General features: G+C 37.9%; 1 protein-coding gene across 1 annotated transcript; it reads left to right on the forward strand.

Moving 5' to 3' along the window:
- The first annotated feature begins 4464 nt into the window (after positions 1 to 4464).
- Positions 4465 to 6265, forward strand: LOC128617055 (transmembrane protein 100-like). Its single transcript, XM_053640024.1, has one exon. It carries the CDS (start codon positions 4489 to 4491, stop codon positions 4900 to 4902), a length of 414 nt encoding a protein of 137 aa, XP_053495999.1. The 5' UTR covers positions 4465 to 4488; the 3' UTR covers positions 4903 to 6265.
- The last annotated feature ends 17001 nt before the right edge of the window (positions 6266 to 23266 follow it).

Raw genomic sequence — 23266 nt, forward strand, 5'->3', positions numbered from 1 at the left:
TAGAAAACTTGAAGCGCTCTCTTGGGCACTGTGGTTCACATGGTGATTGTAATATACAGTACATTATGCTCTTCATTGATAGTTTGACCTGAAGCTAATTCCATATATCCATCCTATATTACAAAGTTTAAAACAGCTAGTACTATGGTAACCTAGCTCATGGAGACCACATAGGTTATTTTTAGGCTCTTCCAGTCAATCCACCTAAAAGAATGTTTTGAATGGAATTTTGTGCAGCCTGCAATGTGCTAGAAGAGAGCTCACTGAATTGTGTGTTTTTAGTGACTGATGGAACAATTTTACAAAGTGTACTGAAAGCAATATTTCCTTATAAGTATTATTTCATTTTTTATCAGATTACCACCCTCATCAGCTCGTTATTTATTTATTTAAATGTCAAATAACCTTGTTGTGTTCAGTAATGAAATAATTAAATGACAAATGGACACCACTTTTACTACTGTCTAAAATGCACGAGTGCATTGCATTTATCAATATAATTGTACATCTCATGTAGTGTTTTATATACCATATGTCCCCTGAAATAAATGCCTGACTACACCACTAATCAGTGTAGAGAAATACAGCTGGAAACTTCATGTTACATAGATGAAGATCAATGTTCCCTAAGGCAAATTTCTTTGAGTAACATGGAGACATGCTATAACTGCATACAGTGGCTTAAAACAGTATATCTTAGAGGCCATCCGAAATGTGCTATAATTATTGCATTTTTTTTGCATGCAATTAGGACAAAATGTTTTTCCGTGACATAAATCAGCCATTATCCAGTCTTAATTAGCCATTAAATAAGCTTGCTGTGTTTATAGGCACCTATGTGCTGAGGGCAGGCAGCTCTGATAAACAGCTAAAAACAGCAAAACGTTCAAGATCTCTTCAAAAACAAAAGTTGCAATTGACTCTCTGCCTTCTTAAGGTTTCAGAGAGTGAATCCTTAGCCCTTTATGATTAATCACAAAACCTGTCTATTAAATAAAAATATATAACCTGCTTCTGTGTTCTTCATGCTGCTGAGTAACATCAGAATTAACAACACAAACAAGGCCACATTGCACCCACAATCTTTTAACAATTTTTGTAGCCTAAATATTGAATGTTAGACGAACAGACCACTTAATTTAATGTAAATGAATGCATTAATTTTATACCAGAAATTGAGACATTTTCAACACCTCCTTCGGAAATAGACAGACAATTTACAGCATGCAAACAATCCAACCCATGAAAAAGCCATGTTCATTATGGTTGATTAGCGACACATTGCTGGTTAAGCTTGCCTTAGTGGTGCAACTAACATGTCCCCCTGTCCCCGCCCCCCCCAAAGCAAGGTCTTTTACAGTGGACAGGGCAATTACCCAGAATAGGGTTGTGTGGGATGGTCTGTCACATTCCAGTAAATATTGCTCATAACTAGAACTGTGTGGGATGAGATTTTCAAAATATTAAAGCAAAAAAAAAAAAAGCTTAAGCAGTTTTTCCAGTCCCTCGTGGTCTGTCCTTCTCCATTATCTCTTAAGCCACTAAATGTCTTCTTTATTATGTCCATTATGTAGCTACTGTATGAAATGTCACTGACACATCCACATGGCACCAGAGCTCTGTCTTTGTCTCATTCCCTATGGTTTATTTGTCATTTTGTTTATTGTACCATTAATGAATTTGTAGTTCATATTTGGTTTAGCTGCTCATCAATACATGAAAACAGGACTATTATTTTTATCAGTGATCCACTTGATAAAGTAAATGTTACTAAAAGTGACATTTTGTGTAATGCCATCATGGAATACACGTGAATCAATAACTGGGTTAACGCAGGCATAACATGCATGATTTGATTCAGTAAATGACAAAGAAAAGTAATGACCCTATGAACAGGAAAATCGGAGATAGGAATAAATAAAAATTGGTGTATATAAACATATTAAGAGTCTAATACTAGAAGCACTGTCATTAAACAGGGGAGTGTATACAACAGCTTTTAATGAGCCCATGAGCAAGCAGCTGGTGCTGGGAATAATGATCAACATGTGCCAGGGTGGAGCTGGAGTCTATGCTGAGCCTCCAAGAGACTCCTTGAGAGAATATTTTTTTCCTTGAAAGAATGGGGTTGTCCATTAAATTAGGCTCCATCGAATGCTAATGTCGAGCTCTGCCTTGTGGATCAAATAGTGCCTCAGTGATTGTGCACAGCTGTGATGACGCTGCCCCTATGATACACAGCCCTCTCAGACCATTGTTCAATTCTGCTTGAAGTGATAATATTACTGATTACCAGTGAAGTGGTAATCAGTCATATCACCAAGCGTAGTTACATGCTGCTGCTGCTGCATTCACATTACCACAAATGGACACTATAAGATTATCAATTAATTAATTATTTAATAGATAAGACTGATACGACTCCTTGTCATTCCACCTCCTTTGTTAGTCTTTCTCTGTCTGTCTTGTCAAGAGCAGTAGGTGCTGAATGACAGGAGTGAAGTACACCCACATACTGTACGTGATTCAGGCCAATTAAGTACTGCAACTTGAGCTGAGCTTAGACAGTTCAACTTTGACTCAAAAACAATAAATGCAGTGTAAAGGTGTGACAGCAGACTGCATCTCCCAAAACCCAACAGCAATGTATTTGTAACTATAGGCTTGGCAGACGCCTTGGTTTCCAGTGGGCGGCTGGTTAGCTGGCAAGGCCAATACCAGACGGGGTGACAGGTGGAGCTGGGTGCCTACTGAGGTCTGTGGGCGAGGTTCTGATAGATGCTAAAGCCTGTTCCTCTGTGCCCAGCCTGCCAGTGGCATCACTGAGTCACTGGGAAGGAGGAGAATCACAGCAAGCAGAGACATATGGCATCTGCTCTCTGGTGATCACTCCTGTCCCTTCTCTTTTCTCTTCTTCATACGTTATGTTATTGACAGTTAATCCAGTTAAGCCACTAACAAGGGGTAGCCTAGGCTCTCTTCACGGAATCAACTGATATGCACTCATTAACGAGGAAAAACATAACCATCAAGCTCTGCAAATTCATAGCAAGGGAAACCCTGGAAACTGCATTATAAACAATAAACAATAAACCAACTAGACTATAAATCTCACAATCATTGTTGATGTCAAGCCCCCCCTTGTTTCTCTCTCTCTCTCTCTCCCCTGATTCTCTCTCTCTCTCTCTCTCTCTGGTACCCAGAATATCCATTATAAGTATTATTTCATATTTATCACACTCTCCCTCCTCTGCCTCCTACTCCACTGACTTCATATGACATCAGAGAGGACAGAAGGGTTCGCAAGCACGCAATCTTGCAATATTTGGCAACAGTGTTCAAATACATTTTTTTTAAATGTACCTTTTAGAGTCAATATTCATGACTCATTGTGATTCACATTTCATCATTTCCACATTTAAAATGCCCTTACTCTCTAGCATGCACAAGGTCAAAGAATGCACAAGTGAAGTCATATTCAGAATACAAATGAGTGGGTCAGTTTTGCAAATTCATATCCAATTACATGTTACTATTTTTTTCATGAACCAGCATACTACGCAAAAGTGTATTTATTTTATATGTTATACTCACACACACACACACACACACACACACACACACAGACACACACACACATTCTCCTATACTCAAACTCAAACTCAATTATACAGTCAAATATAGGTGGTAAAAGTCATACCATTACCAACATGAAATTCTTTCGACCTCACACAAAGGACTGACCAAATAGGAGCAAATTAAGTGCCGGACTGTGAGATAGAGAAGATGACAGTTCATAATAGATAGAGACAGATAACATAGTATGGATGAAAGGTGATGATATGATGAAATGCAGCGCTGGCTGAATCTATTTTCTTTTTCTATTAAGGAAAGAAGAACACAGACAGAGAAGTGTACTCAGAGAGAGGGAGATAGGAAGAGAGATTGTGGGAGTGTAGGTGGTGGATATAAGCATCACAGCTCAGTATTATGTTTAGCCATCTCTCTACCACATATGATGTCATAGCAGCAAATCAACCAATCAGGAATCTAAGACCTCTCTGCTTTCACTGGCCCCACCCTCCTCTTGGCTCCTTATACTCCACTCGGCTCAACTAGAAAATATACAACGTGCTGTCAGATGAGCAGAGCAGACACACTATCACCACAAACACAGCCACACAGAGAAGGAGTGCATGTGTGAGTCTTCTTTCCCTCGGGCATGGCATGACGCTAGTACTTACCTCCTCTCCCTCCTTCCTTCTCTTTACAAACTCTGTGTGCTTGTCTGTCTTCTTTTCCTCACACCTGCTAAATCCCTCTCTTATGAATCTCTTTTTCCTCCTAGGCAAATGCGTCCCGCTGACAAAGATAGTACAGGAAGGCACGGGCACCAGAAGAGGAATCGTCACCATAAGCAGAAGCAGCAGCAGCAACAGCAACAGTGGTCCTTAACTGTTCACCTCTCACCTGGCTCACAGCTCAGAGATGGGCTGTTCATCCGGCCGTCTGCCCTGTCAGCCTCCAGCCAGTGCACAGCTGCCCACACTGGACCCGGACTCCAACCTGTTCCATGATGGAAGAGCACCCCCCACCACCCCTAAAACTCCAGAGAACCTCTCCACATTGGACCGGCTGACGCAGGCAACAGGTGGCACAGAAAAGTCCTGGTACCGCTGTGTGTTTCCCTTTGGAGTCATCTCGCTGGTGATTGGCATGGCAGGCACAGGTGTCACCTTCACCTTCAACACCCTGCTTCAAACCAAAGTGGTGTCCCTGGTGTTGCTGGTAGTTGGCTTTGTCATGCTGCTAGTGGCAGCTGCCTGTTGGAGGGTCCATAGGGCAAAGAGGAAGGAGAAGAAGGAAGGAGTTTTCTTCAGTGCTGAGCAGAACACACTATAAAACACTCTCATGCCTACCTTGACTGACAGGAAACATTCATGGGTGCAGAGGAAAGAGACATTTCCTCCTCACATCATTTCGTAGGACGTTCTTCTTCTTGATCGAAGAAATTTCTAAAAGCAGCACTTAACAACTGGCTATGCTAGAGGCCCTTGGGGCATGGGGATCTAACCGCACTGTGTATGAACACGAACAGAACAGTTCGACTCAAACAAGTGTGAGAGAAGATGTTTCCTGAAATCCATTGTACTTCTCGTTGTACTGTATTTCTGAGGACTCATGCAGCAAGAATGTAGTGAACTTATTTCTGGACCTCATTCTAACACCAAGGTCCCTTACAGTGCTCATTCATTCATACATACTACAGTAGGCGAAAGTGCCAAGTGACACAGATGGAGGCAAAATTCCACTATAAGAGGGAACGTATTTGACATGCCTATCAGAAGGCAGTAATATACAAGAATATATAGAGGAGAGGACCTCTCTAAGGAACTGTGAGCTGGCCAGTGTAAGAGGAGGAACCATGAGGAAGACTGAGGTCAGTACATCCAGCACTGTGCAAGAAAAGGGAAAAGTTATTTCTTCAATGAGTATAAAAAGCTGGAAAGTTCTCTCAGAAGACTTAGAATTAGAGAACATGCTGGTCCTTAATACTTCATAATCTGCTCTACACGCCTCCTGAGAGGGATGTTTTCTATTTCTTGAGAGTGGTGAAGGTATATGTGTGATGTTAGATACTTTGTGCAAAGATATATTTTTGGCAGTGGTGTTGAAAAGTAAAATGTGTGTGCATGAGCATCCTCTCATGTGCTTGCATGTGTTTCTGCACAGTGTTTGTAAAAGCACTCAGGTATTTGAGTGGGTTCCTACTTTGCTGTATGACTGATGGCAGAAAATGCTTTATCATAAAAGTCATTAGCAGGTCTTTCTCTAGCGCTGTACTTGGAGACCTCTAGAGAGCTGGTGATAACTGTCCAATGATTTGGAGTGTTTTACTCTCGCATTCGCGGTTAATCATGCTGTTGTGCCATTGAATACTGAATTATTTTACTTTATGTAAACAAATGAATGTATTACCAGCGTGATAGATTATTAAATATGTTGTGATAAACAGTCATTTTACAATATAAAAGAGAAAGAACCGAAGTAGAATGAACACAAGTCTTATCTCTAGTTCTTTAAGCACTTGTAATCTAGCTTTTGTTTATATTTTAGAAGAAGATCTTTTTGTATTTCTGTGAATAGAACGGCAGACTTTTTGGTATTTTGTGTTTATTCTTTCAGTGCCTGTCTTTTTACATTCAATATTTTCTTATCAGTTTTCACCGGTCGTTCCAGAGTTACAACGCTGTCAAAAGGATTATTCAGTACTCTTTTATATCAGCTCATCGATCTCATATATAGCATTACCACCAGAAATGATGAGAGTAGTGACAGGGACACCTGAGCTCCACAGAAATTGCCTGGGCTTGACGTAAGAGACAAGAAAGACTGAACAAACAATGTTCTATAATGTGCCCTCAGAGGTGTGCCGACATTGTAGTGCCTGTCTATGCCCTTATATCTGCAGCTACCGAGATATTCTGAGAGAAAATGGAGGGGAATAGGAATCGAGAATGGGAGAAGGAGGGAGGGGGAGCTTCAATGAGGATTCATTGATAAAAAAGCAGCTGGAAACAGTCCTGCGTGCTTGGAATATAAATCAGCACAAAGCTAAGCACCAAGCTAAGCCTTACACACCTATATATGTCCTTTTTGGTGCACAATAGTCATAACCCATACATTCCATACATCCCATAACCTCTGTTATCAATTAGCTTACAATGTGTCTACACAAGTGACACGTGAACTGAGTCAGTACTGAAACGTCTTACTCGTTTGCACCTCAAATCTAAAGAAACCTAAAGGTAGGTCTACTTAAAAAGTGGCATACAAGCTAGAAATTCCATACATTTCCACATGCCATGTACAACATGCCTTTTATCTGAAAAAATATCGGGTAACTTTGGAAGCTGCAACATGCTGAGGCATAAATATAATGTATGTAGCCTTTTGGCCAAGCCTAGACTGTCAAAGAGCGGCTTCCTGATTCCAATAGATATATGTATATATATTTGTTTGTGCTTTTATTTTTAGAATGTTGTATGTTAGTAAACACATTTATAGACTTTTGAGATTTTAAAAAGTGTGTTAAATACAAACATGCAACATCTGTGATGCATCCTTGTCTTTATTAAGGCTGTAAGTGGCTTTCAGAAATCCTGAATGCTTTATTTATGGATTAACAGGCAAATCTGCAGGACGGGACGGGACTAATGCACAACCTCCAGACAAAAAGAACACTCTACCTTTTTTGCATTGTCGTTAATATTCACACAGACATCTCCACCCTCTAGCCCACTCGCCCTCCTTTCCCCTCCCCCCATAGAGAATCACAAAGACTGTTTTCAGTGCCTGCCACGATGTTAGCTAAAAATAACTCTGCGTGACAGAGTGAGTGAGAGAGAGAGAGAGAGAGAGAGAGAGAGAGAGAGCACAAATGCATGGTTGTATAGCATGTCTAAGATAAGATGACTCTCTATTTGTAAGATTTAAAATAGAGGTTGATATCCAATCACCTGGAGAAAGATAAAAGCATGAAAATGCATTCACCTAGATGTTATGCGCTTTGAAAAGGATGAAACGTACAGGAATGATGCTGCCTGGAGATGGGTGACAGTGAAAAAACTAGACGGTATGGTAAATAATCTATATAATTGAACATCTGTCTGTGTCCCCATTGCATCAGAATTTGTCTTCATTAGTGGGCATTCATTAGCTTGGTAAAATGGCACTGGGGTTGGTTAAAACTTGTCTGTTTTTTATTGAATTATTTATTACTAAGATTCTTTCTGAACTCATCTAGAATGAAGACTGTTTCCTGATAGGTTATTCATCAGGACAAAGGCAGTATAACAAAATACTGCTCTCTGTAGCCACAAATATTTAGGAGAATTTTGACTGCAAAAAAATGACAATGAATTAAAAGCCCCTCTATCTAACAGCCATTTAACTGACACATGATACATTTTTCAGTTTCAAGCTTCATGTCACTAGCTCCAAAATGAATTTTTTTTTTCTATTGACCTTTTCTAACTGACCATTTGTATTAACAAGATCAAATGCCTTCAGTCTTAAATGTATGATGTATAACAACAGATATGGGAGGATTCTATGACTGAATTAAAATGGTTTAACTTGTCTATATGTTTATCAATGCCAGTGTCACCAAATGCAGTAAGGTCACCTGTAATTCCTTGCATTTTGTAGACACTCCAGCTAGTGTGGTGCTACTTGTTTATTAAAGAAAGCAACTGTAAATCGTCATCATTTCCTCATCATAGTGTCATCATTCCCTCTTACTGAGCAAAGCCATTAAACACATCCCCTGGGTTTTTTTTCTATATATTGACATCGAACTGATAATCATTACTGCATAAAACAGTAATAATGACATCCCAAACAGAACATGCAGAAAAATATAGTTTCTAAAAATACAAAACCTCTGTATTAAGATTTTTACATGAAATTTTGTCGCAGAGCTCACAATAAGTGCATCGGACAGTTTCTATAAGAGACACAGCATTCGCTGCACCAGGAGCAAGATGACCTTTTAGAACAACCCTCGTAAAGAATCTGATACATAATTTTTTTTTTCAATGTTAAACTTCTTCCCTGGCAAACCCCCTGTGTTTCTGACCTGGCCTAATTTCATATTAAACTTGAATACAGCATTTGAATATCACCTTACACTACATTGCACTTACAACTTTTTTCAACCAAGGCAAAAAATAGAATAAAACGAATGGAACATAACGTCTCATGTCAATGCACAGACACTTATTTATATGTTGCTAAATCTTAAATCAAAATTAATCCATCTCTGCTTTCGTTGACCTACTCAAATTTCACAGCAACGGTATTTGGTAATACTTATAAAAGAATAAAATGGCTGTAATATATTTTTTTTTGTCTGTGTGTGTGTGTGTGTGTGTGTGAGAGAGAGAGAGAGAGAGAGAGAGAGAGAGAAAGTTAGTTGCTTTGTTATCATGTAAAATCCCTCAAGTATATCCCTCAAGCTGTTGCAGTCCTTCACATAAATCCTTCCATAAAGGATTATTTTTTTGGGTTTCTTCCAGATCTAAACGTCAGCAGTAAAATATCCCTTCATATTGTTTCTACATACTAACTTTAATGTTCTCACAATTGATATGAGAGGTGCAAAACAGTCACAATTTCTCTCCAAACAATAAAACAGCTACGACTAATTACCCATAAACTATAAGCCATTAGCTCTAACAACAGTGCGGCACAGTTTATGTTATAACAGGAATAACTTCATTAGGGAAAGTGTTAATGTATAAGAGGATTACAAAAATGATGGCATTCTCACTTTATCAGGTTCACCTCTCTAACTGTTAACCAGATGATAGATACGAGTGGTATATTATGTAAGGAATAAAACATGACGGCACATGGCCTTCTAGGAAAATAGTCAGTGAAGGGTGATGAGACTGTTGCAATTCTGAAGTTGAAATTTCACATAGCGTTTTATCCCTCTCATACTACAGCAATTTGGCAACTATTATAATGTTTTATTTATTGAAGAACAGCATGATGCACATTTTATCCATTTAGACCTATCAGCCATAACATCAAAACCTCCTACCTAATACCGTGTAGGTCCCATTTGTGCCACTCAAACAGCTATGTCGATCTGTCACACCTCTGAAGGTGTGCCATGGTATCTGGCACCAAGACGTTAGCAGCGGATAATTTAAATCCTGTAGGTTACAAGGTGGGGCCTCCATGAATCAGACTTGTTAGTCCAGTACCTCCCACAGATGCGATATCAGATTGAGAACTGGGGAATTTGAAGGCCAAGTCAACACCTTGAACTCTTTCTCATGTTCCTCAAACCGTTCCTGAGCAATTATTGCAGTGTGGCAGGGCGCATTATCCTGCTGAAAGAGGCCATTAGGGAATACTGTTGCCATGAAGGGGTGTATTTGTTCTGCAGCAATGTTTAAGTACTGTAGGTGATATGTGTCAGAGTAACAATCACATGGATGCCAGGACCCAAGGTTTCCCAGCAGAACATAGCCCAGAGTATCATACTTCCTACCCCTGCTTGCCTTCTTCTCATAGTGCATCCTGGTGCCATCTCTTCCCCAGGTAGGTGCTTTCGGTGCTGGACAGGGGTCAGTCAGGGGGCGCTCTGACCCGTCTGTAGCTACGCAGCCCCATATGCAGCAAGATGCGATGCACTGTGTGTTCTGACACCTTTCTATCATAGCCAGCATGAACTCTTTCAACAATTTGTGCCAATTTGTGGACCAGACGGGCTAGCCTTCGCTCCCCGTGAGCATCAGTGAGCCTTGGGCGCCCATGACCCTGTCACAGGTTGTCCTTCCTTAGACCACTTTTGGTAGGTACTAACCACTGCAACACCGGGAACACCCCACAAGACCTGCCGTTTTGGAGATGCTCTGACCTAATTGTCCAGCCATCACAATTTTCTCCTTGTCAAAGTCACTCAGACACTCACACTTGCCCATTTTTTTCTGCTTCCAACACATCAACTTTGAGAACTGATTTGATCTGAGAACTCACTTGATGGTTACTATATCCCACCCCTTGACAGGTGACATTGTAATGAGGTAATCAATGTTATTCACGTCACCTGTCAGTGGTTTTATTGTTATGGCTGATTGGTGTATACCTAAATTAATGCTCTGGAGTAAGTTTGCAAGAAAGCCCTCTGTCCTTTTCAGTCAGAAACATCCTGAAGACAACTGCACATTTACATAGTATAATCATGTACTATATATAGTATTTTGTGAATATTTTAAGAGTAATTCTTGTATTTGGTCCTTCAACATAAAAGATAAATACAGACACTATGGCCTCCTGTTACCAAAATACATGGAATTGCAGTTATTTGTCAGCATCAGCACACAATATGGAGCCTGTGTGTCAGAGATAAACACAGAGGATCCTTTTATTTAGCTGGGGGACCATCACCCTCCTCCCTCACGCAGCGAGAGGCAACTGGGCTCTGATCCTTCTCTAATCAAAGGTTTCCGCAGCTGTGTGTCCTTTGAAAAATGGATCACACCATTCCATTACCCGGAAAAGTTGCTTCTAACACTGCAGAGACACACATACTATTTACATTCACTACAACACACAGAGGTCATGTGGCATGCCCTGCCTAAATCATCCATTAACACATATAGGTAAAGGATACACACATACATGCACACACACAAATATATACAAAGGACAAACACAGAGTGATAGTATTTTAGACCCATCAATGTGATTTCAGAGTATTTATGATTATTTTGTGATTGAATTCTATAAGCAGCTCAATGCTTTGCTTCAAACACTTCATACCTTATGATCAGGTGTCACATGCATTGTTGTTTTGTGTTCTTTTTTATTCCTTGGTTTTTTTTCTGTTGATAATGTAGGCTTGTCTTCTTTTTCCTTATTTTGTTATTATGCATGGGCTTTGTTAACTGCCGTTGGGTTCAGGCTGACTCTTCTAACTACACAGGGGTAGCCAATGTAAATGGGATGAGCAGGAATAAACCCCACTGTCTTTCAAGGATAAAAAGACATCAGTACAAGGTCCACAGCCACATCCTATATTTCTGCATTAACAAATATCTTAAAGAGGTTGGACTTTTGTGTAACCAAGTGCAACAGTTCCACCAATGGTTAAGATTCACAGAATGGTATGAAGACTGGGGCTGATTTCTTTTTAGCCCAGACTGTAGATTCATGTAGCCTCTCAGTGACCATCATTTCAGGTGATTACACAGAGTGAAATGCCCCTATATTTTCAGCCTGCTTAGCTGACACGACTACTATTAAACTAGAGATGCACCAATGTATAGGCCGATAAAGGCTATTTTCCCCGCTATGAACTATCGGCCGATAGTTTAAAAACATCTGATGATCAGGGCCGATTATATCCTGTTAATCAAAAGAGGGCGGGGAAAACACATAGATTTCGTGCTGTGTGTAAAGATGATGTCTCTTGTGTCGAAAGACGACAAAACTGCAGTTTGTAATCTCTGTAAACTCTGCATTGCTAAAATTTTACACTGGAAGTGAGGAGCAGTAAAGCAGTTCGTGCTGAATTAAAGCGCCAGTACACCATTGAAAGATTTAAATGAAGATGAGTGACAAAAAAGTAGTATATATTGCACAGAAAAATATATTTGTAGAATAGTATGTTCCATATACAGTTAGTGTTAATATGAGTTAATATCTTCAAAAAAAAGAGTTTATATTAGGCCTATATATTACCAGTTTGATATCAATGATAAAGTAGAAATGCTTTTGTTTGTGGTGAGTGAATGTGAAGCCTAACTGGAGGTTTTTTAGAATTCAGTCAATTAATTCTGTTAATATCAATTAATAACATTCAATACATTAAGAAATCTTACTTTAATCTTCAGAATTGAGTTCATGTGTTAATGTTAATTAGAGTAATGTGTTTTCTGTTTATGAGACCAGTTACTGTGAAACAGCTTGTTGAAATGGAGAGAATAAAGTTTTTATTTGCATTTCTTTCAGAATTGTGGAATTAATTATTATTAATTTAAAAGAAGGCATAAAAGGCAGAACTATCGGTATCAGTTATCGGTATCGGCCGATATCACTCTGAATAATCGGTTATCGGCATCGGCTGAGAAATTTAGTATCGGTGCATCTCTATATTAAACCAGTATTAAACATATAATCATGCCCCCTGTTTATTGTTCCCACATATTTCATCAGGCTCCTCAACAGTGACATGCATGTTCTACTGTTTCTATTTTTAAATGAGTGTTAATGTGAAATGGTTCCCACTGAAAGAAAGCCTAGTGCTTAATGCATTCCTCCCCATATGTGTGCCTTTTATTATCCAAAAATATTCTTGTTTTGACATGGGAGTTATCTAAGATTAAGAGACAACTGACTCTATGACCTGAAAGAAGGGGAAATGGAAATGTTTGGGCAAAAGTTGTGATAAGACTATACAATTAATAAAGGCAGCAAAGTGTGTTTGTGTGTGCATGTGTGTGTGTGTGTGTGTTTGAAAGAGAGAAAGAGAAAGAAATAGAGTTGTCAGAACAGTCAAAGAGCTCCATGACCTTTATTTTCTCCATCTTCACCTCTCTGTCTCCAGCGTGACAATGCTGTACCTCAGCCATACGGTCATGGACCCTGGGAGTTTACTTTCGCATTATGAATACTAATGTCTGTCTTCTTAATTAGGGAAAAACATCATCAATTCATGCTAAAAAGATCATAAATTTAAAAGTACACAATAAACTATCTAAGATAAGCAATCAGAGAGAATTGAATACTAAGTGTGGTTATATAAAAGTGACCTGTTATGTAGTTTCTAAGAAGGAAATTAGTCACATCATGATGTCCAAGACATCTGCAGTCATTCAGTCTGGATTTTTTTAAATGCCCTCTTTCTTCAAATCATGATCAACTGCTGAAGTTTTTTTTTTTAAACTGTCCATTGAGGCAATACAGTTTCACATAATTTGGGGCTGATTAGAGCTCTCCTCAAAACTCAACAACAATCAGATGAGTCAGTTTGGTTTCAAATGAGCAGTCAAATATATAGCCAGTGAACATGAAAGTATGTTTTAGGAAAATATGTAAGGAATATCATTTTTAATCCAGCACTTGAATATCTTAATACTAATGATAATGGCAGGGTAGTCCCAGTTCTGTCATTGGAACTCATGGCCTACATTATTTTTGCATGGTCTACATCGAATTTGATGATCACATGATCATCATGCCGTAAAATATTTTCTTTTCTACTGATAGCGTCAATAATGCTGTGTGACTAACAGTTTGAAAAGATCCAGCTGAAGGCTTTATACACACACCAACCGAAACCTCATACATGTCAGAAAGGGCATATGACTAAACTGGGAGGAAAATGCATCTTGAATTACAGATCACTGCAAAGATTACAGCTGTAAACTCTGCTCCCCAGTGCCTGTTTTCTTAGCCAATGTGCTTATTAGTAGCAGATACTGACTATAAAACGGAGTTTGAATTACCAATCCTCATATTCTTAAATTAGGCTATTGATCTTTAATACATATTTTTCTTGTTTGCTGTATAGTAAAACTGGCAGCATGTTGAGCTGGTTTAAGCATGTTAGTGGTGGCTTGGTGTTGAGTTCAATAAACATGCAGTATGTGGCTGACCAGTTATGAAGGTCTAAGCGTTGTTTTTTTAAACAGCCTTGTCAGAGCATCATCTAGAGCTCCTGCAATGCAATTTCAGTAATTGAAACACTTGAGATTGAGAGACTGGAGAGAGAGAGAGAGAGAGAGAGAGAGAGAGAGAGAGAGAGAGAGAGAAGGAGGGGCAGGCACTGCATCCTGCAAGCACCTACATACAATTAGTGATAGTAAAGCTTTTCATGCCAGGCTAGTTAGGATATATAAAAGAAAATCTCAAAAAGAAACCAACTGAAAGCAATTAATGTCTTTTTTTTTTTTTTTTTGCTACAGTTCTTGTTTCTCTCTCTCTCTCTCTCTCTCTCTCTCTCTCTCTCTCTCTCTCTCTCTCTCTTTCAGTAAACAGTTATTCTAATTGACACAACTCACTTTTAGGCATTGATGCATCTTCTTTCTTGTAAGTATTATTCTGTCTTTCACGGTTTAAAGGTCCAAGTTCGGAGAAGGTCAGTGTGCATGTTATGCACATTCAAAGCAGACTATGAGCCTACTATCTTAAAATGTGGTTTCACTCTGTCTTGTTCCAACTTGTTTCCTTGCAGCCTATTGAGTTTAACTGGAACAATCAATGTATCATAGCCTACACATCGCTCTAATTACATTCTAATTGCTTTTCCTCTTTTACTCCCACACACTCAGATCTTTATATCGCTAAGTTAATATTATCACACATGTGCCTGGTTGGATTGGTAGATGTGCTTGGAGCGTTCGGCAAAAATGTCACCAAGGAGAAAGGATAGGAGAAAATTCCAATAGGCATCTTAACCATTATAGACCTTCTTCATTATAGACCTTCTTCAGTCAAATAGATTTTTAGGACATTAGGCAATAACATCATAAGATTGTTATTAAAACATTATCTCACATTGTAGATTACTGTAATGATTTTGGCTATAAAGCATTAAGAGACTCATTTCTTGGAAATGAAACTTGGAAATAGACAATGCCTGAGGAGTCATGTGTCATCTCTGCTTGTCCCTCCTGCTGAGTCATACCATTACCTTGTCAGATGGTTTTAGTGCTATGGTGCTCTAACAAAGTTATGTTTTGCTTTATCAAATACATGTTATTAGCATTCTTTGTTTATCTAGAATGTATGAGGTTAGAACCCGTGAGTTGATCTATTTGATCCCTGAAACCTAGCAGAAGTTTCAAATGACATCTCAGATTTGACCATTTCTGAGTTTGCGGATTTCTAATGTCCTGATTACTGCTACCCATTAAAATGTGTCCATTTGGCAGATGCTTTTAGTAACTTCGAACTCAAAGTCAGAAAGGTTGTTTGTTTTGGGAGTAATTTACTGTAAGGTCAAAAATAAAATCACAAAGTTCCATGAACAAAGAGGATAATGGCTAGACTGGTTCAAGACGACAGGAATGCTATGGTATCTCAAATTACCACTCTTTAAAACCATGGTGAGCAGAAAAACCTCTCAGAACACATCAAACTTTGTGGTGGATGGGCTGCAACAGCAGAAAAACATCAGCCAAGAACAAGAATCTGAGGTGATACAGGAGGTCACCCAAACTGGACAGTTGAAGATCAGAAAATCTTGGTCACCTGTTCTGATCCATTTCTGTTGCAAATGGTAGATTCAGGCACCATGAACCCAACCTGCCCTGTGTCAACAGTTACATTACATTAATGGTATTTTGGCAGACACCCTTATCCAGAGCAACTTACATTTATCTCATTCATACAGTTGAGCAGTCAAGGGTTATGGGTCTTTCTCACGGAGCCCAACAGCAGCAGCTTGGCAGTGCTGGGGTTTGAACTCACAACCTTCTAAGCAGTAGACCAACACCTTAACCACTGTGCAACCACTCACCAGTTCAGGCTGGTGGTGGTGGTGTAATGGTGTGGGAATGTTTCTTTGCACACACTGAGCCCCTTAATAGCAATTGAGCATTGTTTGAAAGCAACAACCCATCTAAGTATTGTTTCTGACCATGTGCATCCTTTTATGGCCACAATTTACACAACTTATAATGGCTACTTCCAGCATGATAATGCACCAGATCACAAAGCAAAAGTCAACTCAAACTGGTTCCGTGAACATGACAATGAGTTCAATGTATTTCAATAGCCTCTCCAGTCACAAGATCTTAATCCAACAGCACCTTTGGGAGATTTACAGTATGGATGTGCAGCTGACAGATCTGCAGCAATTATGTGATGCAGTCATGTTGATATGGATAACAAATCTCAAAAAATGTTTTCAACACCTTGTGGAATCAATATCACAAAGAATTGAGGCTGCCCTGAGAGCAAAGTGGGGTCCTCCTCATTATTAGAATGGATTTCCTTATAAACTGAATGGTGAGAGGAATTGTTTATTAGAATCGTTGATTAGAGTTACATAAAATGCAAAGCATGTTCTTATTGTTAATACAAACTTTTATGAAATAAGTAGATTAATTATTCAAAAGTAATATCAGTTTTACTCTCTACTTTAAAATGTCAACCCAGTTAACCTTATAAAAATTCCACTGAAGTGGAACTTTTCTAAAGTAACATGATTCTCAGGAAGAACAGAAATCTGGGTCTAGATCTAGATCCCTAATGAGCAAGCCAGAGAAGACAGTGGCAAGAAAAAACTCTCTGAGATGGCATAAGGAACAAACCTTAAAAAAGAGAACCCCATCCAATTTTAGTAAATTTAATAAGAAAGTTTCTTCTAATTTCAAATCATTTCTGTTTTTGTAAAATATTTTGCCAAAAAAGAAAAAGCATAAGATATAACCCTGATGACCTAAACACAAATGGTCTTAAATAGCCTTAAATGAGCAAGTATCCTTTTTGAGAGTGTAGGGCTACATAATAATGTTGATCAAGAAAACCTTTACCAAGATCACAGAAGACGACAGAAGCTTCCAGAGTTGGACTAGGCTCAGTTTGAGAGAGGTGGGAATTAAATGGGATGTCCTCCTGCTGCTTTAAGAAATTACAAAAAAAAAAAAAAAAAAAGAGTTGCCCCATTTTTTAAAAACCGCCATCCTACTTTCAGATTAGAATTTGATATTATAATAAATAAATTTGATATTTGATCAATTTGATAGATATCTAACAGATTATAACAGACCTGTTACTGACATTTCAGTTTCATTCATATTTGAGATTCACACATAAAGTTTCTATATTGACTCTTGATCGAAATGTTTTAAATAGAAAACCATGTTTCTAGGTTAAATGTGTTCAATTCAATTAATCACACTTAATCAACACTTAAATCAAGCTCTGCTGAATGGTAACTAACGTTTGGTTTGTATTTCAGCATTACTGGGTAATACCCATGAAAGCAGCTATACATTTATCACTCCATACATCCACCTTCTATAGCGCTTATCCTACAGGGTCACGGGGAACCTTGAGCCTATCCCAGGGAGCATGGCAGGGTACACCCTGGACGGGGTGCCAATGCATCACAGGGCACAATCACATACACATTCACACACCCATTCATACACTACAGACATGCCAATCAGCCTACTATGCATGTCTTAGGACTGGGGGAGGAACCTGAAGTACCCGGAGGAAACCACTGCAGCAAGGGGAGAACATGCAAGCTCCACACACACAGGGCCGTGACGGGAGGTGTGAGGCGAACCTTGGAGGTGTGAGGCAACGTGCTAACCACTAAGCCAGTGTGCACCCTACATTTATCACTGATATCTTTTATTATTTATTACTGAAAATGTATGGCTTATTAATACAGAATATTTGTTGGAACAAATAAATATGTTTCAGTAATGGCAATGATTTTTTGTTGTTTTTGCTGTTTTTTTAATATATGTTTTTCAATATAAAAATAATATTTCAGGGGGAATCAGTTCATTTTTGTCTATTAATTTTATTGAGTAAAATGTTTCATCTGTTTTTTTTAAGTATTTCATTTGTTTTTAAGATGTTTTATAGTAGCTTCCAAAATCACCCCTGAATAAAAAAAACTTTAGTCAAATGGATAATGCAGTAAACAAAAATATTAGATTTATATATTGTTCAATTGTATGGGCTATAGCACTATGGCACTCCACTGAATTTTTTTTGTGAAGTTATACCTGCTCTTGTGAGAATTACCCTATTACTCATATTCTCTACCCTACATCAGCTTTGGCTGCCAACATCCCCATATACAGTTCATTCATGTTTAATGATCTTCCACCATTCTAGGCTTATTTTCCTTCTTTCCATCTAAACTAGACAATCTGAATCAAACAATCTTTCTGTGAATATGAAATTCTCACCATGCTTTTGCCTCAGGAGTGATACAGTGAGCCCGATGTGCTATGTTAAACCATACTGTCAGAAAGTGTAGTTGTCAGGATAGTATGCTTGCTTTTAAAATGTCACAATAATTGAGATAGTGTTGTGTTCTATGATTCATGCTATATGTATGCATAATCAAAACGCACTAGCTAAGAAAATGTATATAATCTAACCAAGTCATTTGAACTAATCATTTGCATTATGTAAATGCAGTAGGTGAAATCAGTAAAAGGTCAATGAGAGATGAGCATCTGCTTCTGTAACCATTATGCCAGGGGTGCTAAATCATTTCCACAATTATACTGAACAATACCACCAAGCAACATGAATACAGCAGATAAATTTGGGAACCCAGAATTCATGACACAAATCTTTCAAATGTAACCACTTAATGTTCGTCTTTCTTATTATTGCGTATTGTAATATGTGGGGGAAAATGCCATTTGCAATCATTAACTATTGTGGCTGCTTTAATTATGTTTCTTTGCTGTAAAATGATTAATTACAGTTGTCAAAATGTGATGGCTGAGTAGTCCTCACCAAAAACTCCTCTCTGTGAGACACTGAAAACAGCTGTGTTTCTTCTCTTTCATTTCCTTTATGCTCTTTCCCTTGCTACATATTCAATGTAGTAGAAAACGCTTCCAGGCTTTGGTGTTTCAATGCTCACTGAACAGTTCTGTAGCCTGCGTTTATCTGCCTTTAGATAGAAATGTTCCATGATTTATGCCAATATAACAGCTTTGTATGCCTTTAGCCAATTATCTAAGTACATATATGAACTTTGGAGTAGGCATGGTTTAAAAATGTCTTTAATGTGTAATTTGGCTCCCAGGTACTTCCATTCTGTGAGTATATTGATTATTCAGTTTGTGAAATGAAATTCATTACTTGACCATTATTATAATTCACATTTTATACAACAGAGGTCTGTTCCTGACAGATCCTCGAAAGTCCATGTGCTTCCTGCAGCAGAGGTTTAATGAGGCAGCCAGGAGAATGCAGAACCCAGCATGACAGCAGCGTGACTTACATAGATGAAACTTCATACATTAATCATTTTCCTAATAAACACTTCGCAGTCTGTGCAAATGCCTCACAGTCGGTCCACAGTCTGTGAATTCAGATGAACATTTTCAGGGCCCTGCTAATAGCCAATGTTCAGCAGAGCACAAGATTTAAAGAGACAGTCACCTATAAGGAGTCAAGTTATGGGATAAATCACAGGGAAATCTACAGAACCTCCCCATCTGGAAAGAACATCTTCGTTTATACCTGACATGCCACCAGCATGACCTGCATAATACATGCTGATTGTTAGCAAGCAAAATGCAAGAGCAGCTTTAGCAGTAAGTTTTGGTCGTCATCTAGCAGATATTCCAGTAACAGGCCAGCACCAAACTATGTACACCAAGCTAAGAATCTGTTTTTTTTTATTGTTTGTTTAACTTGTCTTTTTGCTATAAAGGTGATCAATCTTTAAAAAGCTAATCCTTAGATATCCTTACAAAGTGTAATGTCACTCAATAAATGGTATAAGCCATGTTTCATTCCTTCTAAGCTGCTGACTCCGTTGCCTGGAGTCATGTAAAATGCAAAAGATTACTATTTCATATCTCCTTCATCACTTTAATACATCTAATATCAGGGACATGCTGGAATCACTAGGTTGTAAATCTTTTTCTTTCCAAATGCCTGTTAGGTGTCCTGCTATCAATCTATAACATCACTTCCCTCTGTCTTCCAAAGGAAACGGATAGCCGAGCGGAGCAGATTCTGATAAGCGTCCCTGGATGAGCATTCAGTGGAGATAAATGAAAGGGTTGTGGGTGGTGAGTGTGTGCACTGGACTACATGGTACTATCTTAGGGATTTAGCCAGGCTGGCTACTGTGTTAATGACACAGTGTTAGTGAAGAGTTCATTTTCTTCTTTATTTAAGCATGGCTGTCAGTAAATTTTCTTCACTACAATAAACTTTCTTTTATCTATCATTCTTTTCCTCAATATTCTTCTTTTCTTCATTGAGACCCCCAAGAAATAACTTACCAAGATTTAGCACATTGGGCAGGTACTGTAACATTATGAATAATTGGCTGTGCACCATTATAAATGAGAATGGAATAGCTTTTAGTCACTTCAGTAAATTGTCTAGATGTGGATGATGGAAGTATTACTTTGAATATAGGCCATATGATTTATTTACTTGTAAAATGTAAAATTTAGTTTAGGGAGAGGCAGTACATATAATAGTATGATTTAGAACGAATTGGTATTGTTATTGTTTTGTGAGACATTTTGCATGCTCTGTGCAATGTTTGTATTCTACATTTTATGCATTCATTAGCATCAACATTTTATATACTAATTGCCTATAGTGACATTTAAGGCTTAATAATTATTTATCCCATCATGAACAATTTCAGTGTATTGGAGCCTCAAGCTTCTATTGTGACTTTTCTGTGACCTCCAAACACAATACCACTTGATCTAATCAATCCCACAATCCCTGAAGTTACTGCCTCCACACAAGAATCTACACAACACTATTGCACCTTTGAGTTTAAAAAAATAAATAAATAAAATCACTATATGATACTCTTGTATCTGCATTTGTTCTATTGCAGGATGATTGAAAAAAATACAGAATTTTAGACTGTGTAAATAATACCACTGTGTAACTAATGCATAAAAAACAAAACTCAAACACTGCAGATATTGGTGACTGGAGATGCCACCGTTGCTATACCAACACATACCATGTATCTGCCTCAATATGTCGCATTTAGCGTGATTCACAAACAACCTACCTGCCAATTTTCTGTTTAATCACACATTACAGGGGACAATACTGTTTTGAGCTTAAAAAATCTTACTCTGTAAATAACAAATTTTATTAAAAAAATATGACATGTATATATATATATATATATATATATATATATATATATATATATATATATATATATAAAATTATATATATACAATCACGCTCTTCTATCAGTCTTTCCATCCGTTCATCTTTCAGTCACCAGTTTGTCTTTGTTCCCTGCATGAAAACCCTGTTTTATTCTAGGATTTTTGCAGATACACTCTAATGTGCTCCTGTTCTCCAAACAACATCAACACAACATGACCAGGTCAAAGCAGGAAAAGTAGAGAGGCAAAAACAAACCATATGAGCCTGTTTCTGGAAGAAGAAGAAAAAAAAACATTCTGTGCCCCCTCACCAACACTGAGTCTGAAACAACACTGTACTTGAGAATCTAATTAGCCAGAGAAGCTGTCTGCACATTTCCAATTTATGTAAATGAAGACAGTGCTAAGTGTAGAGCTGAGACTTTAAAGTGAATAGCCGATCAGGTTCAAAGAGGGATACTATGCCACTAATAAGAGAAAGTATCCTTTGAGGGGAAACATTTATAATATGAAAAGATTTATTGTCAGTGATGCTGGCCTCATTGTCTTCTTAAAGGGCTTTTACTTGATATCTTATTTGATCATTTAAAGCAGACATATTTCACACACAATGATTAGCTCTGTTGAAATGCTTCATGGTTCCCTGGAGAAAATAAAAATTGAGGATAAAATTCAACCTGTCACACTACACTCCGGGTTTTTTATCCCACTATCAGTTTATCCCAGTTTTTTTGGATGAATGACTGAATCTTCTAACTCATCCTGTATCTCTATGTGTAACACATATACACACGGATTATACACTGATATAGCTTCATTTATTTAAGAATGTGAGCACTATTAATGGGTTCTTACAAATACACTCTGTGACACTTCCCACACAATTTTTAAATTAGAACATCACTCCAGAGTGATCAAATAAAGCTTTAAGTAGATCATCCAACAGGGAATAATGGCAGAAAGTATTACATACCTGTATATGCAGCTGCAATCTTATTTGCTTGGTCTTTTTATTTCCTTATTCATACTTTCTTCTATACTTCCTTATTTATTTGTTTCTTCTGGTCTCCTCCAATGTGTGTAATGCTAGATATGTGCTATTTATCATATGCACTCACCATCCACTTTATTAGGAACACCTGAACAACTGCACATTTATGCAGTTATCTAATTTGCCAATCGTGTGGCAGCAGCACAATACAAAAAAATAATAATAATTATGCAGACACAGGTCGAGAGCTTTAGTTAATGTTAAAATCCCATTACATCAGAAGTTTATGAAATACTCAAACCAATACTATATCCGCATGATTTTACACATTTGTGCTGCTGCCACATGATCGAACGATTGGATAATTACATAAATGAGTAGGTGTACAGGTGTTCCTATTAAAGTGGACATTGAGTGTACTCTCATGTATATACATTTACATTATGTTTATAACTGTACATCTTATAACTTTATTATCTATGCTGTAAATTTAGCATATTTACAACAAAATGAAGTTGAAAATGTAATTAATATGTTTGGTTTTAGAGCTGTGTCTTCATGATCCCAATAGATTTCAAACAGTGTATCATATTCAAAAGTTTGCATTCAAAACCAAACCTTTGCCCTTTCTGAATGCAATATGAATATTCTGTAATAATGTTCATGCCCACCTTTCACCTTTATAACTGCTCCCAGCACTTTCATATCCTCTGAGCAGCATTTAGATCTTTTGTCAAAACTTCAATTCTAAGTAATTTTCTGTTGTTTTGGATTGATGTCTTGTTGCAGGATGCAGTGCCCTCCACTAATATTGGCACCCTTGGTAAATATGAGCTAAGAAGGCTGTGAAAAATGATTTTCATTGTTTAACCTTTTG

This window comes from Ictalurus furcatus, chromosome 13 (genome assembly GCF_023375685.1).
Source record: "Ictalurus furcatus strain D&B chromosome 13, Billie_1.0, whole genome shotgun sequence".
Lineage (NCBI taxonomy): Eukaryota > Metazoa > Chordata > Actinopteri > Siluriformes > Ictaluridae > Ictalurus > Ictalurus furcatus.

Coding starts and splice junctions, on each gene's coding strand:
- LOC128617055 (XM_053640024.1), top strand. CDS start 4,489: ATGGGCTGTTCATCCGGCCGTCTGCCCTGTCAGCCTCCAGCCAGTGCA.